Genomic DNA, 22,132 nt, shown 5'->3' on the forward strand with positions numbered 1-22,132 from the left:
AATGTGTCGGGGACGGTACGCAACCCCGGCTCCTGCGCTGTCAAACGCATTGGCTTTGGCTCCTCCATGGAGAAGGCGGCACCAATGCAAATGGGCAGGGTCCAGAACCCATAGAGAGCCGTGGGAAATCAGGTGCAGAATCCAGATAAGCTTTTTTGATATTTCAGAAAGGTTCGCGAATCGGAACTTGAGCAGTTTGTAGGCTGTAATCCTGCTGTGACGAGGTTGTCAAGCAATGTCAACTTATATTAAGCCGAGACTCTCGGTGTTCACCTCCGTATGCACAATGCCCCGTCTGTGGTTGGCGAATCATGTTGAAGCGTAAATCGGTGGACAGGTGCACAGAAACTTTGATTGCTGTTGGATTTCAGGGGGCTAGCGTAGCTTGCTGCGATTTTAAAAAGCGCTTGAGTTGATGCTGTTTTGAACGACAGAATGGCACGAGACTGAATTCGTAGGCGATTGAGATCAAGAATGTAGCACCGAAAGTGCAAGGAGTGCTAGAGGGGCTTGAAGAATCAAGCTTGAATGGTCACTTTTGCGCTGGATCGCGCCCAAATGCAGCTGGGAAAGGGGCAGCTACATGCACATGGGAAACCAAGAGAAGGCAAAAGCAGGTGGATAATAAAAAGCTCCAGCCAAATTCACATGATCCACAGGGGCGATGCGGCCTTTGCATTCCTGGTGCGAGCCGCTCAAAGTGTAGTTTTCAACCTTTGTTGACGCGGCTGGTGCCTTCTTTCCTCATAGGCGACACAGCAGTCCGGCCGACAATGAAACCGCCAGGGCCTAGTCGCTATTCTTGCAGCCTTATTTAGCTCGCTGAGGACTCCGTACTAGCCTGTATGGTGGGATGAAAATGCACATCAGTTTCACCACACGCACATGACCAATCACCATGCCCAGCAGTGTCTTGGATTTGGACCTCCGTCGAGCTGCTGCTCTCTCACACCTCTTTTGCTTGGTTGCCTACCTACGCCCTCTCCATGATTTGCTAGCTGGCTTCAAACTCCATCGCCAGGACCTCCACGATCGTCGCGTCGTCGTCATCGCTCTCTCCATTTCCCTTGTTTGGATACAGCTTTTGCTCGCCATGCTTTTTATCGGTCCGTCTACGGCGGCCAAGCACCCGATTATTTTCTCCACCTGAATTGCAAGGCTTTCACTCCCTCCCTTGGATGATAGGCTGAAATTGGGCGACCCGACAATATACGTCCAATACAAGCTATATGCATAGTCACCTACACGCACAGAACTCTCATCAGTCGATTTTACGTACCTATGGAGTATGCAGACAACTAGCCACCCCGTATTTATCCATCTAGGTATACATCCAGTTCCCATGTCCCGAGTCGGCGGCTCCCGACCCGCCTCCTGCTCCTCAGGACGGCGACATGCCCACGATGCGAGACGCCCTCTCTCGTCCGGGCTACTGCGCAGCGATGCCTACCCCGTTGAAGGAGAACATGGCTGGTCAGAGTGAAAACTTCTAACTATCTATCTCTCCGCGTCTCTCTCACTCTAGTTGTAGCCAAAGCGAATGCCAGTTGCTGTCGAACCACCAACGAGTGGTACCGACGACGACAAAGCCAACAGCCACGGTTCCAAGCAACTGACAAAGCCCCATGGCGAAGGGCCAGGTGAGCAGGAAACCGAGTACGAGTACGAAGGGGGGCGATGTGCAGAAGTCTGTGGAGGGAGGGGGGGGAAGGGCAAGTGCAGCACGGGCTACAGTGGACACTGGAGAGCGACAAAGAGAGAGAGAGAGAGAGAGAGATTTTGAAAGCTGGAATGGGCAATTGGAAGTTGTAGTAGTGGATGGTAAAGGAGGCAATGATGAAGAGCAAGGGCGGGAGGAGGCCAAACGGGGCAGGTGTGCGATTTTAGTTAAGTAGATAGGTCACACAGGCGGGCGCGCTGGCCTCGATAGCGACCCCCCGCTCGCTTAGCAAAAAGGCCGCGGGACCACTCCCCCCACTGTCTCTCCGTCCCAGCGGCGTTCGCCTACGTGGCCACTCCCTATTGCTCCCTGTGGTCCCCGCCGCTTGGAGGTGGCATCTTTCGTACGCCTCACGTGGCCCTACGGCCCCGCACGAGCGAGGATATGCACAGGGGCGTGGAGGGAGGTGGAGGAGCCAAAAGTCGGCCACGTAGGAGAAGGCGCCTAGGGTGGGGAGTGGCAAAACGCTTGTTTCCTGGCATGGTGCAGCCAATATATTTAAGTGTTGATTAGATTCTGAAAAGGGATATAATATAATGTCTGATGGTTCCCTCTTCTTCTACTACTGGGACTTGTTTTTCTAGTGTGTGTTGTTGTCGTCGTTCATGGCAGCAACAAGAAGGAATACTGATCTCCAGGGACCAGCTCCTTCTTTGCTCCATTGAACTATAGCCTCCTCATGATTCCTTGCTCAATTCAGCATCTCCTCCATTCCCTTCTAGCTCCTCCATCAACCACCTCCCAGCTTCGTCCTCTCCATCTTGCTCCCATCTCATGTATGCTCTCACCCCCCCCCCCTTGCTCTTCTCACTAGCTTCACCAAACTTTGTTTAGCTCCCTTCGCTTCCCTCACCTCCCTCCTGTCCTCCTCTCTCTTCGCTCCTACTCTTTCTTACAGTTTGCTTACCTAGCGCTTCTTTTTCTTGCCGTTTTCTAATTTTCTCTTGCATGCATCCTGCAAGCTCTACTACTAATTCTTACACCGTTTTTCAAACTCACGTTCGCAGAACGGTACCTCAGTTTCTTACGCTTCGCTCGATCCCCAATCCTGCTTTTTCTCGTTTTCCTACAATCTATTTCGCTTTGTTATGCATCCGACGTTTCTCACGCGGCATTTTTGCTCCTTGTGCTCCCGTTGTTAACGGTTTCCAGATGCTGATTTGCAGATGGGATGAATTCGCTCGCAAACCCAATTGAAGAGCAGGCAGACCCGACCTGGGCATCCGAGAGTTGGGACCCTAGTTCAGTTGCGACCATTTGTTCAGGGGCGCTGGGTGGTCGACACTTTCACCCCAGCAGGCAGGAGTGGGACTGGGGCGATCAGAATCAAATGATCCTAGCTTCTCAGTACTCTGCAGGAGATCAAGATGTCGACTGCAAGCCGAGCCTCCTGCATCTCGACGCTCTAGGAGGCGCTGGACTCCGTCCCTATGAGGGAGTTCTTCCGACGGCTATTCCGGCCATACCCTCTCACAGTTCCTGGGGTCTGCTGAATGCTGCTACCTTGCGTCACAACGGTGGAATGGAAAGCTCTTCCTCGAATTATTTCCCAGTTTCTTCGTCTTCTGTCTATGGAGGCCTAGCCAACTCAGGAGGATGGACCGGATACGGAACCAGTGTAAGCAATTACCTTGGAGAGACGAGAGCCACACTAGAACAGCGGCATTTGCTAGGGTTAGCAAATTTGGATCATCGCAGGATCCACGATATCCTCAAACGCGGCCTCTACAGCAACCCTGATTTCAATACAAGAATAGGGTTAAATCTTGGCGGACGAACGTATTTCTCTGCCGAGGATAGTGCCTTGTCGAGGTTTGGCAAACGTTTCAGGCCCAATTCCCCCGGAGCTCATGTACCTCTTTGTCAAGCGGAAGGCTGCAAGGCAGATCTCAGCTTAGCCAAGCATTACCACCGACGGCATAAGGTTTGCGAATACCATTCCAAGGCAGCTACTGTAATGATTACCGGGCAGACGCAGCGCTTCTGCCAACAATGTAGCAGGTTCTTCATCTCAACCTTAATCTTTGTTCACATCCCGAGGTCAAATGATACAAAATCTTTGCACCCGTCACAAACACAATTGTCTAGGAATTGAGGAGGGGGCCTGCAGAAACAAAAGCTGCAACGCCATTGTATGAAAAATAAGGAGGCCGGGGGCAGCCACTTGGGTTTGTGTTTGCATCGATTTGCCTACGGAAATAGGAATCCTACCGCCAAAGAATTGTTCCAGCTTTTGTTCGACGCGTAATTTCCTCTTTTGGTGCGATACGAGTGATCTAAGTTTTCCAAGGTTGCGAGTAGTGTTCAAGAGGCTCTCTGCGTGCTGCCTTTAAACCTAATCTCACCAGAAAGGTTAAAGGCGCTAGCCTAGCTTTTTGTAAAGTTGGCGTATTACATTTTCAGAAACTTCGCATCTTGATTTGCAACAACCAGGACATAGCTTGCATTCAAATCACTGCTCAAAATCACGTCGTATCAAGGGTATGAAGGTGACGTATTTGGTCTGATGACTGTGTAATCCGTGACTCCGTGATCGATTTTGGTTGTCAACTCCGAATGTCTGTTCGATAGCTTAGCGAGTGAGAATCTGGATTGACGTGGTCTATTGTACCCTGCTTTCTCAGATTCCACGCTCTTTCCGAGTTTGACGAGGGGAAACGAAGTTGCAGAAAGCGGCTGGCAGACCATAATAGGAGAAGGAGAAAGCCGCTACCCAATTCTTGTACGACTACCGCTACTAGCTCCACAGGGGACTCAACGATTAAAGGAAACGATGAAGACGGACATCCAACATCTGTGCCGAATCAGAACCACGGTGAAACTCGAATCCCTCTCAAAGCTGATTCTAACTGGCCATGCAGTGAACGCGGAACCCGAAAGCCGGTTTTCTGTTTTCTAGTGCACATGTTGAATTCCGTTAGTTGCAACGTCCTTGTACAAGTAGCGTTCCCTGGCGTGTCTCCATTCACTAGAGTTATCCGGCTTCAGATACAAGTTCTGTTCACAGAACTAATGGCAATATTCATTATGCGTGAAATGCAAATGGGTTTCCCAAGAAAGGCGTTTGAGAAGAGGAACATCTTCGCAAGTTTACGTGTCGCTCACATTAATGTGTGTGTGGTAATGCAGTTAGTCAAAAGGAAGGGGTTGCTAGTTCTGATCAGGGGCAGTCGCTACTTTCGGCCATGTCTTTGGCACCCTCAGTGACGCTTACGCTACAAAATGGCAAGAAGCAAACGTCACCTTTGACCTCTGAGAACGATGAGAAGGAGGTACACCAATCTTTTCTGCATGGATGCCGTACTGGGCCGAGCCTTTCTTTGTCTACGCTTGGAGGAGGAAACCAGAATCAATCGTCTCCCCAAAATTTCGGAGTAGTCGATCTTTCAGTACCATGGTTGAGAGCTGTGGGTTCAAGTATGAACCTGATTGAAACATCAGTCACTGGTAATAGCAATGCAGCGAAACATAGCAGCAGCATGAATGGAAAGTTCACTGAGCATGGGCGAATTTCGTCTGACAGCGTTCAAAATCTGTTGCCAAAGTGCAGCACGAGAGACCAGATCGGGAAGTCGGAATGGACCTTAGAAGGCGATTCAGAAGGAGGTCATAGGCTGATGGATAAAGTCAGTCTGGCTATGCAAGGGAAGTCTGAGGCCAAAACAGTGTTAAGCCTACTTGAAGGAGTGGCTAAAAACGAAGGTCGCGAGTCTGCTCGTGCTGCTTTGGGTTTCCTACAATCACATCTTCCGTCCAGCATGAGTTTGATTGAGAGCTCGGATGGTGATCTCAACTTGCAAGATTCAAAATTTCAAGGATTGCAGATGTTAAGGCCGTTAAACGAACCGATCTACAACACAGCCGACTATTTTACCAAGGACGATCTTGTTTGAGTTGGTAAGTGCTCCCTTGTTTAACGTCAGTTTGAATGCTGGAAGGACTTGATAAATACCTGGAGATTGCAAATGATTTTGGTACTAACAAAAGTACTTGATGTTACAGAAACTGATATCACATGCACAACTTCTGGGGGGAATTTCATCGTACGTGCAGCTGACCACGTTAATCAGGTTGTGTGCTGTATAACTGAGCTCTTTCATCGGCTGCGAGTCTGTTACCGGACTCAGTTGATTCCTTCACCAGTTTCTTGAGGTGCCTGCCTCTCATCAGGTTCTCTGTATGCTCTCACAAACTTTGGACGGTTAGCAACATGTTGCAGCGCATCTTAAAATGCGCTTGAGGCATGTCTTTTTGAGCAGGTCCTCCGGACTCAATTTTATAGGGGAGTGTAGGAATTGATGTCTGGCTAGTAGCTTCTTTGAGGCTTCAAGTTTTTGCCACCCAACAAAAATCACCGGGTGAGTAGAATAAAGGGGTTTGTCTGTATGATCCGTATTTACATATTTCATAATTCTCTAGTTTGCATTCTGCAAATTCCATCACCGTTGGCATGACAATCGGTGGAACTAGAATTACGAGTAAAATCTGCTCAAAGATCGTCGCACGTTGTACTCATGAAGACAGTACCTGAGCTCATGGCCCATAAGTTATGGTTCCCCAAATCGAAAGATAGATATAAGCTCACTCGAGTCTCGAACAGCCTCTTCATTAATCTATTAAGGAGAGAAAACGGTTCTGACCATTGGAGGAATATGGACCGTTGTAGTAAATATGATCAATGGGCACAATTGGATGCTTTCATACGAGAACAACCCTCCGTGACGTAGTCAGTTCATAGTCTAATTCACAAGGGACTTGTAACTGTTTCACATATAGGGAAAATAGGGAAAACCTCTCAAACTAGGTAAAATTGAGAAACCTCTCAAACTAGGTAAAATTGAGAAATTTCCTAGATAGAAGTATGCATTCTGGTATGTCTATCTAGGCAATCTCATTCTCTACATAAAATGCAACCTCTATCTAGGAAAAGAGGTGGTCATCTCAGAAATTAGATGAGTGTGGTACCTAGGTAATCTAATTCTCTATCTAGGCAATCTCATTCTCTATATAAAATGCAACCTCTATTTAGGAAAAGAGGTGGTCATCTAGGAAGTGTGGTACCTAGGAAATCTAATTCTCTAGATAAAAACTTATACCCCTATCTAGGAAAAGAGGTGGTCACCTAGGAAATTAGAAGATAGAATGTTTAATTCCATTCCTTACATAGGGAAAGTTCTTTCATCAAGAAATTAAAGGGCTATTAGCAAGTTCCATCACATTTACTATATAGGAAAAGCTTCTTGTCAATCTAGGAAAACAAATGGCCACTCAATAAATAACCAAACACAGATTTCTTATAAATAAAAGCTTTTTTTTAATGTCAATATTAAATTTGACATATAAAAGATAACACAAATATAAAAGATGGCTTTCTTATTGGAAAACATCATTGAGGGATTTCCAAAATTTAGGTTGATTGCTTTAGTACACATGAAATGGAGCCAAAATGCATGGACTTAATAAAAGATGACTTACTTGAGGTCAACCTAAGATATAAGGATATTACTATCACCAAGCAGAAATAAGTATTTATGCCAAAATTTACAAGCTTCTCTCTGTGAATGAGATATAGTCATGTGCAAGTATTGAAGCCACATACTGATGTAACAATATTTTGAAAGGATTGAACTGCCCAATTTTGGCACGTAGGCCCTACATTCTGGATTGAAGTAAATATAATCTTGTTAATGGCAACATGCATGATGTGATTGGGACCAAAACTTGTAAGTCTCTCTTTGTGGCTAAGATGGAGGGATGTGATATTTTTTCCAAATGGCCCAATTTTGGCATGTAGTCTTTCATTGTTTCTATGATTCATGAAGAATGTTACCATGACCATGCACATGTATGTGATATGATGCATTCCTAAGAGCATACTCATGCCTATTGGCTAGTTTGATGAACCAGGTTTTAGCGGACGAGCTGGATTGGCAGATAGTTTATTGTTGTGCTTGGAGTACATGCAGCCACACATACTTTACACCATAGTAATTTTGTTAGGAATAAGAGGGCCATGCAGATGTCTCACACCAGTGGAAGGGCATGCATTGCAAGGACATGCAACAATAGACACATGCTATGGCACAGACTAGAATATGGCCTCTATTCCGATAGACATCTACTCCATATGGTGCAAACTTCCAAATCGGCGGGTGTGGCCACTCTAGTATTGGCCATACTTATTGACCTTCAAAAAAGGAGCCACGGCATGGCATCCTTGAGCAACATAGAGCGTGCAGCCTCTTCCAAAAAATCTGCAGCTTGTCGTCGACACCCACCTGCGACCTCTCCTTCCCCATTCCTCTGTTACTCTCTTTCATCCACGACCACATGAAGTTGCCACTAATGGACCTCATCATCAAGCACGAGCCTTTGCAAACTATCTCTGATTTCTACATCAAGCCATGGAGCTTGGAAATTGTAGAACCACTATATTCAATTCACACGTGGAGACGAGGCTAGGTTCCATGAGATTTCCATTTGCACATTTCTTTGTTCCAGGATTTGTGCGCTCTGTTGTATGATGACCTACAGCAAGGTGACATCCCTTCCCCTGTTGCGTCCAGAAGTGATATCCATAAAGAAGCAAGTGGATGTGGGATTGCTACATCTTGCTAGTCATTACCAAGCGCACCCATAAGTTTGTCACTGCACTTCTTTCACATCTCTCCACCTCATTGTAGGCCAATGGCTTTAAATGCTTGGGCTCCAGATATGCAAGGGTTCCAATAGCAACTGGGTTTTCCAAGTTGTTGTATTGGAGTGGATGTCACACATATACACATTGAGTGTTCTGGTGGGGAGACTGGTCCAGATTGGTATGATCATAACGAGTGGTTCTCCATGTGCTTGTAGTCCATTGTCGTTAGTGAGATGAGGTATTTGGATGTTCTTGCATGGTGGCTTGGCTCTAACATCGACATCTGAATTTTTAAGAACTCCTTCCTTTGCTTGGCTATTGCATGAGACATGTTGCTAGATAGTCTAATTTTATTGATGGTGCTTTTTGCATTCGGGAGTACATCTTTGGAGATGGTGTATATGCACTTAGACCATGGTTCATCACTCCATGTGAGACCCCTAGCAGAGACCTACAACACAAGTTCAAGTTCTATCTATCCTCTACCTTAGGCAGTGTGCAATTGATCGATTGAATGGCCAATGGCAGTAGAACTTCCTAAATCTGATGCCCAAGTTGGTCACAAGGAGTATAGTGGCATGTTGCATAAATTACACAATATGTTATCCAATGAAACAAATTAAATAGAACTCATCGAATGAACTGTTTAAATGGAAGGATTGGTGGTTTTGTGTGCGTCAACGAGATGTGGAAAGTTATCAAGCCAAAGAATAAGGAATACATGCAACTTGACAAATGATTCCACTATTGTGGATGCATCAACTTATCAAAAGAGCTTATCAAATGATCCCATCATGGTGGATGCATGCAATGAAAGGGCGATTGGTGAACTTATCAAATGATCCCACTATGGTGGATGCATGCATGGAAGGGATACATGAACTTATCAAATGATCCCACATTGTTGTGGGTCTATGCAAGTGAAATCTGGGTGTCTGGATTGGTGACATGGCAATACTCAATAACAACTTCATAAACCCGAAGCCCAAGTTGGTCACAAGGAGTATAGTGACATGTTGCATTTTTGCACAATATGCTTATTGTAGCTGGGGATGTGTCAGAAGATGATGATTGCTCTGAAGACCACATGATGAGGATATGTGCCATCGAGCAGTTGAACCCATTGTTCATACTCTTGTAGGGCTGTAGCTGCAACTCGGGCAAGTGCACATTAAGATGATAAATGAATGATCCCCTATTTTGATGGGTGTATGCATGCAAGGAAGGAATACATGAAACTCAACAAATGATTCTACTATGGTGGGTGCAAGAACTTATCAAAAGAGCTTATGATCATACTATGGTGAATGCATGAAAGTTGCGAGACATGAACTTATTGAATGATCCTATATTTTGGTGGGTCTATGCAAGGGAAGTCGGGGTGTATGGATCTGTGAAATGAAGATAAGTTTGGCATGAACTTATTAAATGATCACACTATGGTGGATGCATGCAAGGAAGGGATCCATGAACTTATTAAATGATCCCACTATGGTGGATGCATGCATGGAAGGGATACATGAACTTATCAAATGATTCAACATTTAGGGTGGGTCTATGGGAAATCTTGGGTGTATGTATCAGTGACATGAAGGGGTGAACTTATCAAATGATCCCACTAAGGTGGATGCATGCAAGTAAGCTGCAATACAATAAAAGCTATTGCTACTTTGTATGTTGTTTTGGTTTTCTGTTTGTTTATTGACTTCATCATCTAAATGCATTGTTCACCATTTGTTGGTGGTAATCTTCATAAAATAAAATAACTTTGAAAGGAGAGAATATCAAATTTGAATAAATGCTTTTATATGTATATATGCTTATGGGAATGCTTGCTTTATGCTTTATGCCTATTTAATGAAGCATGGTCTCTCAATGTTCAATGTGATTTCAGGTGGTTTGTAAAAAGATTTGTCCATCCTGACGTGATAAAGTTTAAGCCATGCATATCCAAGTTTCAACTTCTTCTTAGAGTAAGGTACACACCTTATATCAAGAAGTTAGAACATAACTCACTCTAGTGAGAAACTATAAAATTTTCACTACTTAATAACAAAACAGCCTTTCTCAATTCAAAATATCTCTCCCCCATGTCAACCTTTAAGGGCCTGAAATAGAGGTTTCACTTGGTGAAACTGAAATGGTTTTAGGCATTTCATTGAAATGGGTTTCTGACCCCTCTGAAATGGTTGCTTATAACTCCTGATCTAATGGAATTGAATCCCAAGGTCTTCGGCTAACTTCTGGGAAGGATACTTGCATTAAATAGTAACATTGAAATTAGCATTGATGCCAACATTTGGCAAGCTTTTGAAATGCTCTAGGATTGTCTATACTAGTAGCTATTTTGAATGATGCGATCAATGTTTGTATTGGCTATGGTAAGAATATATATCAGTAGGTTTTTGGATGAAAATATTATGGTTAGGGAGTTGGTCCATGTATATTTAATGAATGTTGGTCCATGTATACAATGCATCTAGCATCATATAATCGGTGTGCAGATTTGAGTGATAGCCATTTATCTTTGATGAACTTTTCATCGGCAAATCCCAAACACCACTTCGCATGGCATGTGCCTTTCTTGCTTTTCACCCCATTTTGAAAGTTACTAAACTGGCATATCTTTGAAGAACTTTTCATCGGCAATTCCCAAATACCACTTCGCATGGCAGGCCGTTTAGAATCAAGTACTTTCTAATGGCTTGTACTTTTTTCTTATTAATATGGATGTCATCAACAGATATGATACGCCCAAGATTAAATAAAGGGAGCTTTTGGAATATCGCTTAATTGTAGCATTGAAATGTCTAATATAATTAGAGATGTTAGTTGTCCTTCCAATGATCTGGTATACCATTGAGTATGACCTTCGAAAGGTTTGTTTAATGGTACTTGAGTTGAAGGGGAAGGGTTAAAAGGGTAAAGAGCATTGGAAGGGTTTGTTTGATGGTACTTGGGTTGAAGGGGAAGGGTTAAAAGGGGAAGGTGCCAAAATGAAAAAAATCCCCCCAAATGTCTCCTCTGCTATGGTCTACCTTCAAACGTCTCCTCAACGGTGCACTTGCCTATGCTTTCTATGCCCTTAGCCCTGCTTTGTACTTTCCCTACTATCAATTGTGCACGCAGCATGCCCTGGCCTACAATATACCAACTTCCCTACTGGTGGTGACTCATTGAGTCGATGTTGTACTGATCAGCTTGCTTCTTCTAAGTTCTTATACATCTGCAAAACTACAAAATATTTGCATTGGTGCTCGTGTGCAGTAACGAGCAGCTCTCATATATCACTGTGCCTAACCTCCAGGACTATCCTGTTCGACCTATAGGCAACTAGCTCCTTGAATGGTTCCCCTATAGCTAGTGTACATATTGTGTGCAATAATTAGTAGCACCAGAAGCTTAGCTTCCGTCAGTAATTCCGTGGCCCGTGAGCAGAGCAACAGTGCAACACTAGAAGTTTTTATGAGCAGAGCACCAGTGCATGCCCATGAGCAAAGCAGCAGCGTAGCAGTACAAGGTTAATTACAATACGGTGGAGGCCAGCTCCCAATATGATTGCGACGCGGTAATCTAGTGCAAGGTAGTAATTTCAGAATATATATCGAGGTATTCATCATCAATCCAATGTTCCAGCATTAGAAACTATAGTTTCTATAATCAACGAGCAATCCTTAAGGTGCCCACGAATCATGATGTTGTGCCTCCCATGCCAATGATGCCACAGATGTCGATGCACTTTGCATTATGCTCGTTTTTCTCTCTCTATGCATTATACTCTGTCTCTATCTCTCTCTCATGTATGTATTTATATGCTCTGTCTATGTTTCTCTATGCGTTATGCTCTGTCTATGTTTCTGTATGCATTATGCTTGATGTTTATGCCTTATGCTTCTATGTGTACATGCCTATGCCTATACTTCTACACTTGCCTATGTCTATGCTTTATGCCTTATGTGAATGCGTATGTCAAAGTGAATGCCTATGTCTATGCATCTATGTTTATGTAAGCCTATGTCCATGCTTGCATATATCTATATGCCTATGTGGATGCCTATATGCCTACGCTTCTATGGAAATTATGCTTATTCTATATGCTTTATGCTTTATGGATCTATTCTTTAAATGTTTATGAACGTCTTCTTTACACTTTATGCCTATTCTTTAAGTTTATGTCTTTATGATTTATGCCTCTATGTTTCTTTATGCTTCTATGTTTCCATATACCTATTTGAATGCCTATCCTTCTATATGCCTATGTCAATTAATAGTTCAACAAATGCTTCTATGTTTCAATATGCCTATGCTAGATGCCATTGTTTATGCTTCTATGTTTCATTTGGAAATAGTTCATTTGTCTCTTGAAGCAATTGAGGCATATAGATAATATGTTTATGTTTGCGCATGTTTCTATATGGTTCTATATCTTTATGCTTCTATGCTATTTATGCTTTATGATCTATATAGATCTATATGCTTCCATATCTATATCCATATCTATATGCTTCCATATATGCCTATGTTTCTTTAGTTTGTGTTTCTATATGTCTATGCTTCTCTAGTCTATATACCTAGGCGAACGCCATTGTTACCATTAGGTTTTAGATGTAGCTCATATTGTTTCATTGGGTCTATGTTTATACTAAATTTATGCCTATGTTTCTAAATGCCTATGCTTCTTTAGTCTATGCTTCTATGGAAATTATGCTTCTTTGCCATCGATGAATGCCTATGTTTATGCTTGCCTATGTTTCTATATGCTTCTTTGCTATTTATGCTATAGTCTATGCCTATGTTTCTTGTGGTGTTTCTATATGTCTATGTTTCTATATGCCTATGTTTCTATATGTCTATGCTTGCTTATGTCTCTACATGCTTTATGTGAATGCCTATTAAGTTTATGCTTTATGTGAATGTCTATTTGCCTATGCTTCTTTAGTCTATGCTTCTATGCCTATTTAATGAATGCTTTATGTGAATGTCTATGTCTATGCATCTATGTTTTTGTATGCCTATTTTATGCTTTATGCTTTATGGATCTATTGTTTAAATGTTTATGGATGCCTTCTTTATGCTTAATGCCTATGATTTAAGTTTATATATGTCTATGCATCTATGTTTATGTATGCATGTGTCGATGCTTCTATATGTCTATATGCCAATGTGAATGCCTATATGCCTATGCTTGTCTGGAAATTATGCTTATGTGTAGGCATGCCTATGCTTCTATGCCTATCATGCTAAAGTAAACCTTTGCACTTACATGCGTGCCTTTACTTTTCCTTAATTTTAAAGTAATTTTAAAATAGGCATGTATGCTACGATCAGAACAGTAAATTGGAACAAATTTAGTTTTAAAATGTATATAAATATAAAGCTCGTGTTTAATTCTACGATTGTTAGAATGCTTTTGTTTTTAAATGTATAATATAAAGCTCATGTTAAAATATTTATGCTTTTATTTATGCTTCTATGTGTTTTTATTTTAAATGTGTTTATACATGTTTATAAATGCTATGTCTCTATGCTTGTGATGGACTTTGTTGAGCTTATGTAAGTGTTTGTTCTCTAGGGTGTTTTATTTATGATTTCATGTGCCTTATTCCATATGGCAATAGATGATAGCCTACGGAGATGTAGATGCAATTATAGGTGTAGGCATTCACCTCTTGGCTATCAAGATGTGAGTCGGAGGATGTATTATGTGCATTTACAACAAGACTCCATTGGAAACTTACACGCATCAATTTTGAGGAATGTGAATGAGGAGAACTCTACTAACAATGAGACCATATGGTAATAGATGATAGCCTATGGAGATGTAGATGAAATTATAGGTGTAGGCATTCCCCTCTTGGCTATCAAGATGTGAGTTGGAGGACATATTATGTGCATTTGCAACAAGACTCCATTGGAAACTTACACGCATCAATTTTGAGGAATGTGAATGAGGAGAACTCTACTAACAATGACACTATAGTGAATGAAGAACTCATTGAATCATCTAATTAACGGAGGCGGGTATGGTGTAGATGTGAAACTTATTGCCATGGTGGCCGCTTGGTCGCTCCATCAACTTATGCAAGGCATATGCAAGTTGATGAGCGATTTGAAACTATTGCAAAAAATATTGGTTTGCATGCTCCACACTTTAGCTTTTCTGGACGTGAAGAAGAGGAGAACAATGAGCCTATGCATCAGATGGAAGGGAACGATGAATTTACTAATATGCATGAACAGGATAGGTTGGATGATGAAGACCCGTGGGATTCATAGGGGGAAACTTACGATATCACGTGAGTGTAAAATAGGGGGGTTTTTTGAAATGAGGCATAAGCTTATACATTAGGGGTAGGGTCCCTTTTTATGTTTTCCCAATATTGAATTTAAGTTAGGGGGTCATGCCACATTTAAGAGGGGGGGACATAGTATAGGCTATTTTGGGTAGCTAGTCCCAACAAGTTTGGTTTTAAATAGTCATAGGGAAAGTAATCTAAATTTTCTTATTGTGTCATATAAATTCTTGAGAAAGAACGTAGATTTAAGGAAAGGGGGGCACATAATAGAATTTTGGTGGTATCTTATTTAAGCTTAAATAGGGGTGTTTTATCATCCTACGTGGATCTTAAATAGGGGATTTTCTTGAAGTTCATGCACGCACGTGACGTCCCCCTTTAATGAAGAGTAAATCCCCCGGGGATGAAGAGGATAACATGGATGCTTTAGGAGAGGATAGCCATTTATCTCTCGCTAATGAAATCATACAAAGATTGATTGAGTTACAAGCTCTTTGGGATGGACATCAACCTTCAGTGGAGTTTCAAGATAGTATGCTTAAAATTCTATTTGGAGATATGGGTGGTCCTAGGTCTACAACACATGAAGGTGCAAAAAGATCGAGTCTGAGTAAACTATTGGTCCAACTTCCAGAAAAATGGGATGGAAATCTAAATGGAATAACTATTCCCACATGTTGGGAGCAATTAACTACTATGTTGACAAGGCTTGGAATGGTTAATCAAAGAGATATAGAATATGTCAAGGAAAAGAGGATTCCATACATGCTCCAATACTCTATCTACCAAGCAAAGAGGATGCTTATAGTGGTAACACTATTGAATGCCAGTGCAATAGAAATGTCATTGGAAAGAGAAAATTAAAGCGTGATTGTTTAACATGTTGTGAGAAGTGTGAGAAATGTCAAGTGCCTAGAAAGGAAATGTTATGTTTTGACTACATTTCGATTGGTGAACAATTGAAACTACTTACTAAAAGTAGATCTTTATGCCATGAATTATTTGAAGTGTGGCGAAATAAAGACAAATGGTTGGTATCGAACAATTCTAATGAAAATATTAGAATTGATGAGTTTTGGGATATTGGCAGTAAATGTAAAAGTGTTAAAGAGTTTCGGGATCTAGAATCGGAGTTTGAGTTGCCATTGGTATGTGAGAAGGGGTATTGCAAACAAGCTTATACAGCATGGCCATCTTCACTTAAATCGGAAGCACTTTTGGAGGGTTGGAAAGAACGTGAGAAAATTTACAAATTTGTTTACAAGGCTTGTCGAGCTCTGATACAAGGTCCCCAAAGACTCTGTAAGGTAAATTTTCCTAATATATACTATGTGTGGTCTCTAATTGATTTATGTTCAAGGATTCTACGTAATGTTTTACTCTGAATGTGTCTTTGTTTACATATATAGGGAGATCCATGCAAGTTTGCTCTCTTATTGCACTAGGATGGGTTCCAGACATCAAGAACAACCCAAAAGAATTGTGGCGTCGTCGAGATAAAGGTTCTCAATTGTGGAAAGAAGTGCATAATTGGAGCAATACAATCTTGTTCATTCCATTTAGTTGCAAAAAAATTATAGGAAGCTCAAGCAAACTCTTTCATGTTTTTATGAAACCTTTGATAGATGAATTAGAAAGTTTGTTCATAGATGGAATTGATATAGATTTCAATTATCCAATGCCTTTAATTTTTGGGCGTGATAGCTCTTTTTCCCAAACCTTCAAAGCACGTGCTATGCTTATGATGGTGATTGGTGACCATCCAGCTCAATGTAAGATTGGAGATTTTAAAGATGATGGCCTAGCTTTTTGCCGTAGAGATAAACCTATAGCTACTTTTCGTCATAGAGCTTTTAAAGATAGCACTTAGAGAAAGAAGGTGGCTAAATTTCTGGCATTTATGTTTTTGCATTTGGATGTAAGAGGGGGGGCTGAATTTATGGCATGTATGTTTTTGCATTTAGATATGAGAGAGGGGGCTGAATATATGGCATGTATGTTTTTTATATAGGGAAAATGCCTATGGGAGATGCATCAAAGGATGTGTCCTTCAAAGAGAACAAGGAGCGTCTCTCTTTGCAAGGTAAATCTCAAGTTTCTGCTCCTCCGATCTCAGGGGCAAGTTTTACACCTACATATGATGAGGTGTTTAAACCACCCAAAATGAATAGTAGGGATAAGAACAAGCTATATGGGAAAGAGCTCCTAGAAAAGTGCTTTAGAGACTAGCATTCTCTATGGTTAGAAAACTACCATCGTGTACGAAGGTGGTTCGAGGGAATAGAGACTGTTATAGATCTACGGCATAAAAAGGAAGAACAACAGCATATTAAAGGCATCATCCATGAGCGTCATCATGAGATAGTGCCTCTAAAGTTTAGTGGACTTGAATATAGCTAGAGAGAGGAAGATATATACAAGTGGTGGATCTCCTTAAAGCAGTCTAGCAGGAAATACTCAAAGAAGAGGACCCTTGTAAATAATGTGAGTTGGACTTTCAATTATGTGATATTTTATAAAACTGTATATTTGTAATATAGATATGATCTAGTCAATGTATTCTATTGTGTTTCAAAGGACGAAATGAGCAAAGTTCAAAGAAATCTGGAGCTTGAAGCAACTAGTCCTTGTATTGACAAGTCTCCACATAATTCAATTTCAAAGAAGGTTTGTTCAATACATTTAATGGTTCTCTAGCATGAAGTAAAAATTTGTATTTATTTGCATAATTTGTGCCACTTCTTACTTGGATTATTTAACTCTTTAGCAGTCTATTGGAGATTCTATTTCTATTAGAGGGAAATTTCATGAACAAGGATATTCAACATCTCAGGTTGTTGACACATTTGAAAGATATGTTTTTTCAAGAAAAATTAAGAATATCGTATACCAATTGAACTAAGTTCTCATCCCTTTGGATTTCAAAATGGTATATGAGTTTAATAAAATTTTGTATGTCTATTTTAAACTTTCTAGAGATATATGGAGCCTCAAGCAACTACTCCTTGTATTGACGAGTCTCCACATAATCCAATTTCAGAGAAGGTATGCTTATATTAATACCTTGAATGGTTCTCTACTTTTAGTAAAAAATTATACTTTTTCGTGTAATTTATGTGACATATTACTTGGATTATTTAATTCAGTGGTAGTCTATTCGAAATTCAGTTTCTATTGGAGGAGAATTTTATGGACAAGGATGTCCAACATCTGAGATTGTTAAAACATTTCCAATAAAAGATATGTTTTTAATTTTATAAAGAATATAAAATGTTTTCTTTAATAAAATCATATGTTCTTTTGTGTAGAAAGATAAGTTCATGGCAAAGAGATTCGAAGGGTTTGAGTATTATCACTCTTATCAAGTGTGCAAGTTTCAATCATGAGTTGTCTTCTATGTTGAAAAAGTATTATTAACCATTCAGTTATTCGAAATTCATCTATCTTGAATATTTTATATCAGGATTCTTATGGTGAAGCGCATGCTAATATGAATGGTGACATCACTACAAATGAAGATAAGGTATGAATTGCCTTTATCTTTTAGATATGCTTATGATTGAAGCTATTTTCTTTGATTCAATTGTGATCAGCATCTTCTTTTTAGACAAGTTTTAATTTAATTTTGTCATATTTTTAGGATCCAATATCAAATGTGATTGATTCTACGAATGAAATGTCTAGAAAAAGTGAACGAAAGAGAAGGTAAAAGTTTTCGTTTATGCAATACCCTTTAAAAGTAAAGCAAGTACTTTGTATGCTTGTATTCTTTACATAATTCTTTCCAATGGTATTAACACTACTTGTTGTTTATCATTCATAGGTGAGTGAAAAAATGAGAGATCACTTAGAACAGAAGACTGTGCAAAGAAGTGATAAATCCCAAGGAAAGAGATGCAAGGTATTCTTATATTTAGAATTTATTTTCTATGATTTGAAGTCTTTAGACCTTGATTTTAATCTCAATTTTTTATTCGAATTAGAACTTAAAAGATATTCAAGATACAGACATGGAGGTGACTACGATTTCAAGCAAGTATAAAAGAGTATGTAATAGCCTTTTACATTAGGCTTGATTATTTAAATCATTTGCTTTGGATTTGTTAATATATTGTCACTTGTTTTGTTATTATGTTCTTAGGTGGATGACATTTCAGAAGAAAATATGGAGATGATACTTTTGAAATACATGGGAGTCCACACAATTCATGATATGTACTTTTCCTTAAAAAGTACATATGTGAAGCTTAAAAAGATGGAGAGTAGCTTCAAACAATACTCTACAGACATCAAGAAACTAGCGAGTAACATTATGATAAGGGACATTGTGCATTGGCTTATTGAAAGTCAAAAAGTTAGATTCATGGAAAAATATGATGTGCTTAGTTTAGAAGATATAGAGATTTTGATATGACATTTAGCTTGATTCAAATAAGTCTTCAAAGATGTTATGTAGAGCTCTTTTAGCTCTCTTTGGTTCTCTTATATTTTTTATAGTAGAAGTTTTTTGCTTTTTCTTTTGAATATTGTAATAACGAATGGACTTTTTACCTTCTTATTATTTGTAGAATTATTAAAGAGAACTCCATAATGTATTTAATGGTTTTGTTGAACCTTAGTGTAGATAATGTGAGTTAAGGTAATTATAGTAACAATTGCTTATTGCTCTAGGTACTTTAAAATTTCGAATTGCTACATATAAAAATGTGAAACATGAGTGCTTCATTTCTTAAATGATATAACTTAGACAAAATCACTTATTTCGCATTCTCCCTATATATGGAAATAGAAGATTCTCAATATTGTTTACTAGTTCATAACCAGGAAGATTGCAAACTATGAAAAATGGGGCATTTCCTAGTTTGTCTTACAAAGAAAAAGAGGATTCTCTATATCATTTACTAGACTATAACTAGGAAGTGTGCAAACTAGGGAAAATGGAACATTTCCTAGTTAGACTATGTAGGGAATTACTAATGAATTTCACTATCTAGGAAAATTTTGCTATATGGTGAAATTGTCTAATGCTTCCCTACATTGACTTGCATAGGGAATTTTTTGATTGATTCCCTAGATAAGGTAACCAGGAAGTGTTCCATTTTCTCTAGTTTGCACACTTAGTTTGCACACTTACTAGTTATGTTCATTTCAAACTAGTAAATGATATAGAGAATCCTCTTCTTTTCCTATACAGAGAATGTCTCAAAGTTCCTTGTGTATATAATTCCTCGTTTCTTTCAACACTAGGCTGATTTGAATGATAACGTTGATCGGAGCGGGCTCTCTCTATCTCTCTCACACACACACACAGAGTTAGTTCATAGGCATTTGTAGATGTCAATCGGTCCAACATGAAGACAAGGGATTCTAAGTGGGTTATGTTATGCAAGGACTAGTAGCAACAAAGACTGAATCGATTTAGACCCTTAGATCGAAAAAATTACCCTTGTGATAGGAGCTTTTGTGGCCACAATGACTCATGGACCCCATTGTAAATTTTTGGATGTTAGACCTGCATAAAATTCATCATTTAACAAGATCTTCATCTTCTAATGCTGAGATTTATCCTACTAGGCAACTGTGTTAAGAAGTCTTTGCATGTCACCACATGATTCAACAAAATTCTTCTCCATGCATCTAGGTAACCATCTAGAAAACCTATTGTGATATGCATCCATTCTTCCATTGTGATATGCATCCCCTCGTCTCTCTCTGCTCTGTGCATTTTATCAAGTTGCCAATCCACATGAATATCCTTAGGAAGTGCTTTTAGATGCTGAGGGTATGCAACAGGAGATCTATGGTGTGTATGAAAGAGGGCCCTTTCTCCTTGTCTTCTTGCCTTTGCATCCTTGTATCTTGTCACCCATCTTTTCATCACATTACTATTAAGCATGCAATAGAGGTTGATAGTATTAAGCAACCCCATGTCCATTATTTGCTCCGTCCTTTCCCTTGAGGCACAATAGAGGTCATCCTTAGGTCTTCATCATCTCTTTATAGTCATGGGAGAGAACTACCAACATCAACAAGAAACTCAGAAATATATACAAGTGACTCTTGTACCAACCAACCGTTGGCCATGCCACCTTCGGGCCTTATATTTTGCCTCATAAAACCCTTCAAGGTCTTCATGAAGCACTCGAGGAAGAACAACCATCGTGCATGTACAATGTCGCATATAGCAACACATCCACCAAATGCACTATGAGATGTAGTTGGCTTGTGAGAATAGAACATGGAAAGGTCTCCTCCACTAAACAAACCACCTCTACTGACATAAATCGAGCATCCTCAAGCGTAGTGGGATCTATTTCCTTTGAGCTCACATACTTAGAAAGAAAAAACACCATATTAGCAATATGAAAACCTTGCATGGAGCATTGATACGCTTCCAATTTTGTATCCTGTAAAGTACCTCACAAGATCACCCATCTTATAAATACAATCCTTCATGTCCTTCGATGCACTATGAGAAATGCTAGTAGGTAGTATGAACTGAACACACGAGCCATGGTTAAGTAGTTACTTCTACACTCACAAATTTGGAAGGAGAAAGAGATTATGCTAAGTCATACTTACTTGGAGCATCGTGTGCCAATCATGAGATTTCAAGCCATATAATTGCTCTACACCTCTTTTCTTGCTCTTTGTAAAGGTCCCCTTCCAACACCTCATGCATCTAGTGGGAGTACGAATTGTAGTGATAGCTCACTTCACCGCCACCATCTCTAGCTTTGATAACCTCCATGGTGCACGAGGTGAAAATACACGTCCATTTGGCCTCTCTTGTGGCCAAGCTTCACGTATCCTCCCTGTGGTGCGTAGATCCTTCCTTATGCTTGTGGAATCTCATGTCCCATTGAAATGTTTCCAAATGGTAGATGCCACATTCTTGAAGATATGCATGGGATCAAGCAAGTGATTGATCTTGAGGTGGGACCACTATGGGAGTCGATTCTAAACAAAAGATGGTGTTAGCGTGCAATCTTTATTTCCATTCAATATAGCACACAATGGTTACAAACCCTTACCACCTCATGCCAAGTGGCAAGAGTCATGGAATTGTCACAAATTCTCATCCAATCTCCTCCAATGAGTGACTATGGGGGGACTTCATTCCAAGGGCCGACATAGCTAGGATGATCAGGTGGAAGAAATTAATGGTGATTCTCATAGATGACCTTATTCAATGTGTTTGCCCATGAAGCAACTAGCGAAGAACCACAAACAGGACATGCATGGTAACCCGATGTAGTGAGACCTAAACAATAGATGCAATTGCGTAAGTAAGGTGGGTTTAGGATGCCTTAATGCCAATTGCCTAATCATAATTAAAATGGGAGGAATGCCATGACATGAGCTCTGCAATGGATTTTTAGTTGAACATATGTTGGATGCGAGGGATTATTGGGAAATGTTGCAGAACCTTACGAGGTACATCCAAAGTTTTGAGATCTGCTCTATATCTTGCCT

At 40.4% G+C, this 22,132-nt stretch overlaps 1 protein-coding gene and 1 pseudogene across 1 annotated transcript; both read left to right on the plus strand.

The window, feature by feature from the left end:
• Positions 1-2,301: 2,301 nt before the first annotated feature.
• On the plus strand, positions 2,302-6,106 carry LOC147896551 (uncharacterized). Its single transcript, XM_087381592.1, has 5 exons — positions 2,302-2,496; positions 2,887-3,721; positions 4,345-4,535; positions 4,850-5,617; positions 5,723-6,106. Exons 1-4 carry the CDS (start codon positions 2,400-2,402, stop codon positions 5,611-5,613), a joined length of 1,887 nt encoding a protein of 628 aa, XP_087237718.1. The 5' UTR covers positions 2,302-2,399; the 3' UTR covers positions 5,614-5,617; positions 5,723-6,106.
• Positions 6,107-13,968: 7,862 nt separating this feature from the next.
• Positions 13,969-15,378, plus strand: LOC147896552 (uncharacterized; annotated as a pseudogene).
• Positions 15,379-22,132: the final 6,754 nt, after the last annotated feature.

Source organism: Dipteris shenzhenensis, chromosome 11, assembly GCF_047967505.1.
Source record: "Dipteris shenzhenensis isolate YYH24624 ecotype China chromosome 11, Dip_SZ_1.0, whole genome shotgun sequence".
NCBI classification, from domain to species: Eukaryota; Viridiplantae; Streptophyta; class Polypodiopsida; order Gleicheniales; family Dipteridaceae; genus Dipteris; species Dipteris shenzhenensis.

What these genes read in the sequence shown, in the direction of transcription:
- LOC147896551 (XM_087381592.1), top strand. Translation starts at nt 2,400, where the DNA reads ATGATTCCTTGCTCAATTCAGCATCTCCTCCATTCCCTTCTAGCTCCT. An exon ending in CCATCTTGCTCCCATCTCAT is followed by an intron (nt 2,497 to 2,886) that starts GTATGCTCTCAC and finishes GCTGATTTGCAG; the next exon opens with ATGGGATGAATTCGCTCGCA. An exon ending in TTCTGCCAACAATGTAGCAG is followed by an intron (nt 3,722 to 4,344) that starts GTTCTTCATCTC and finishes CTGCTTTCTCAG; the next exon opens with ATTCCACGCTCTTTCCGAGT.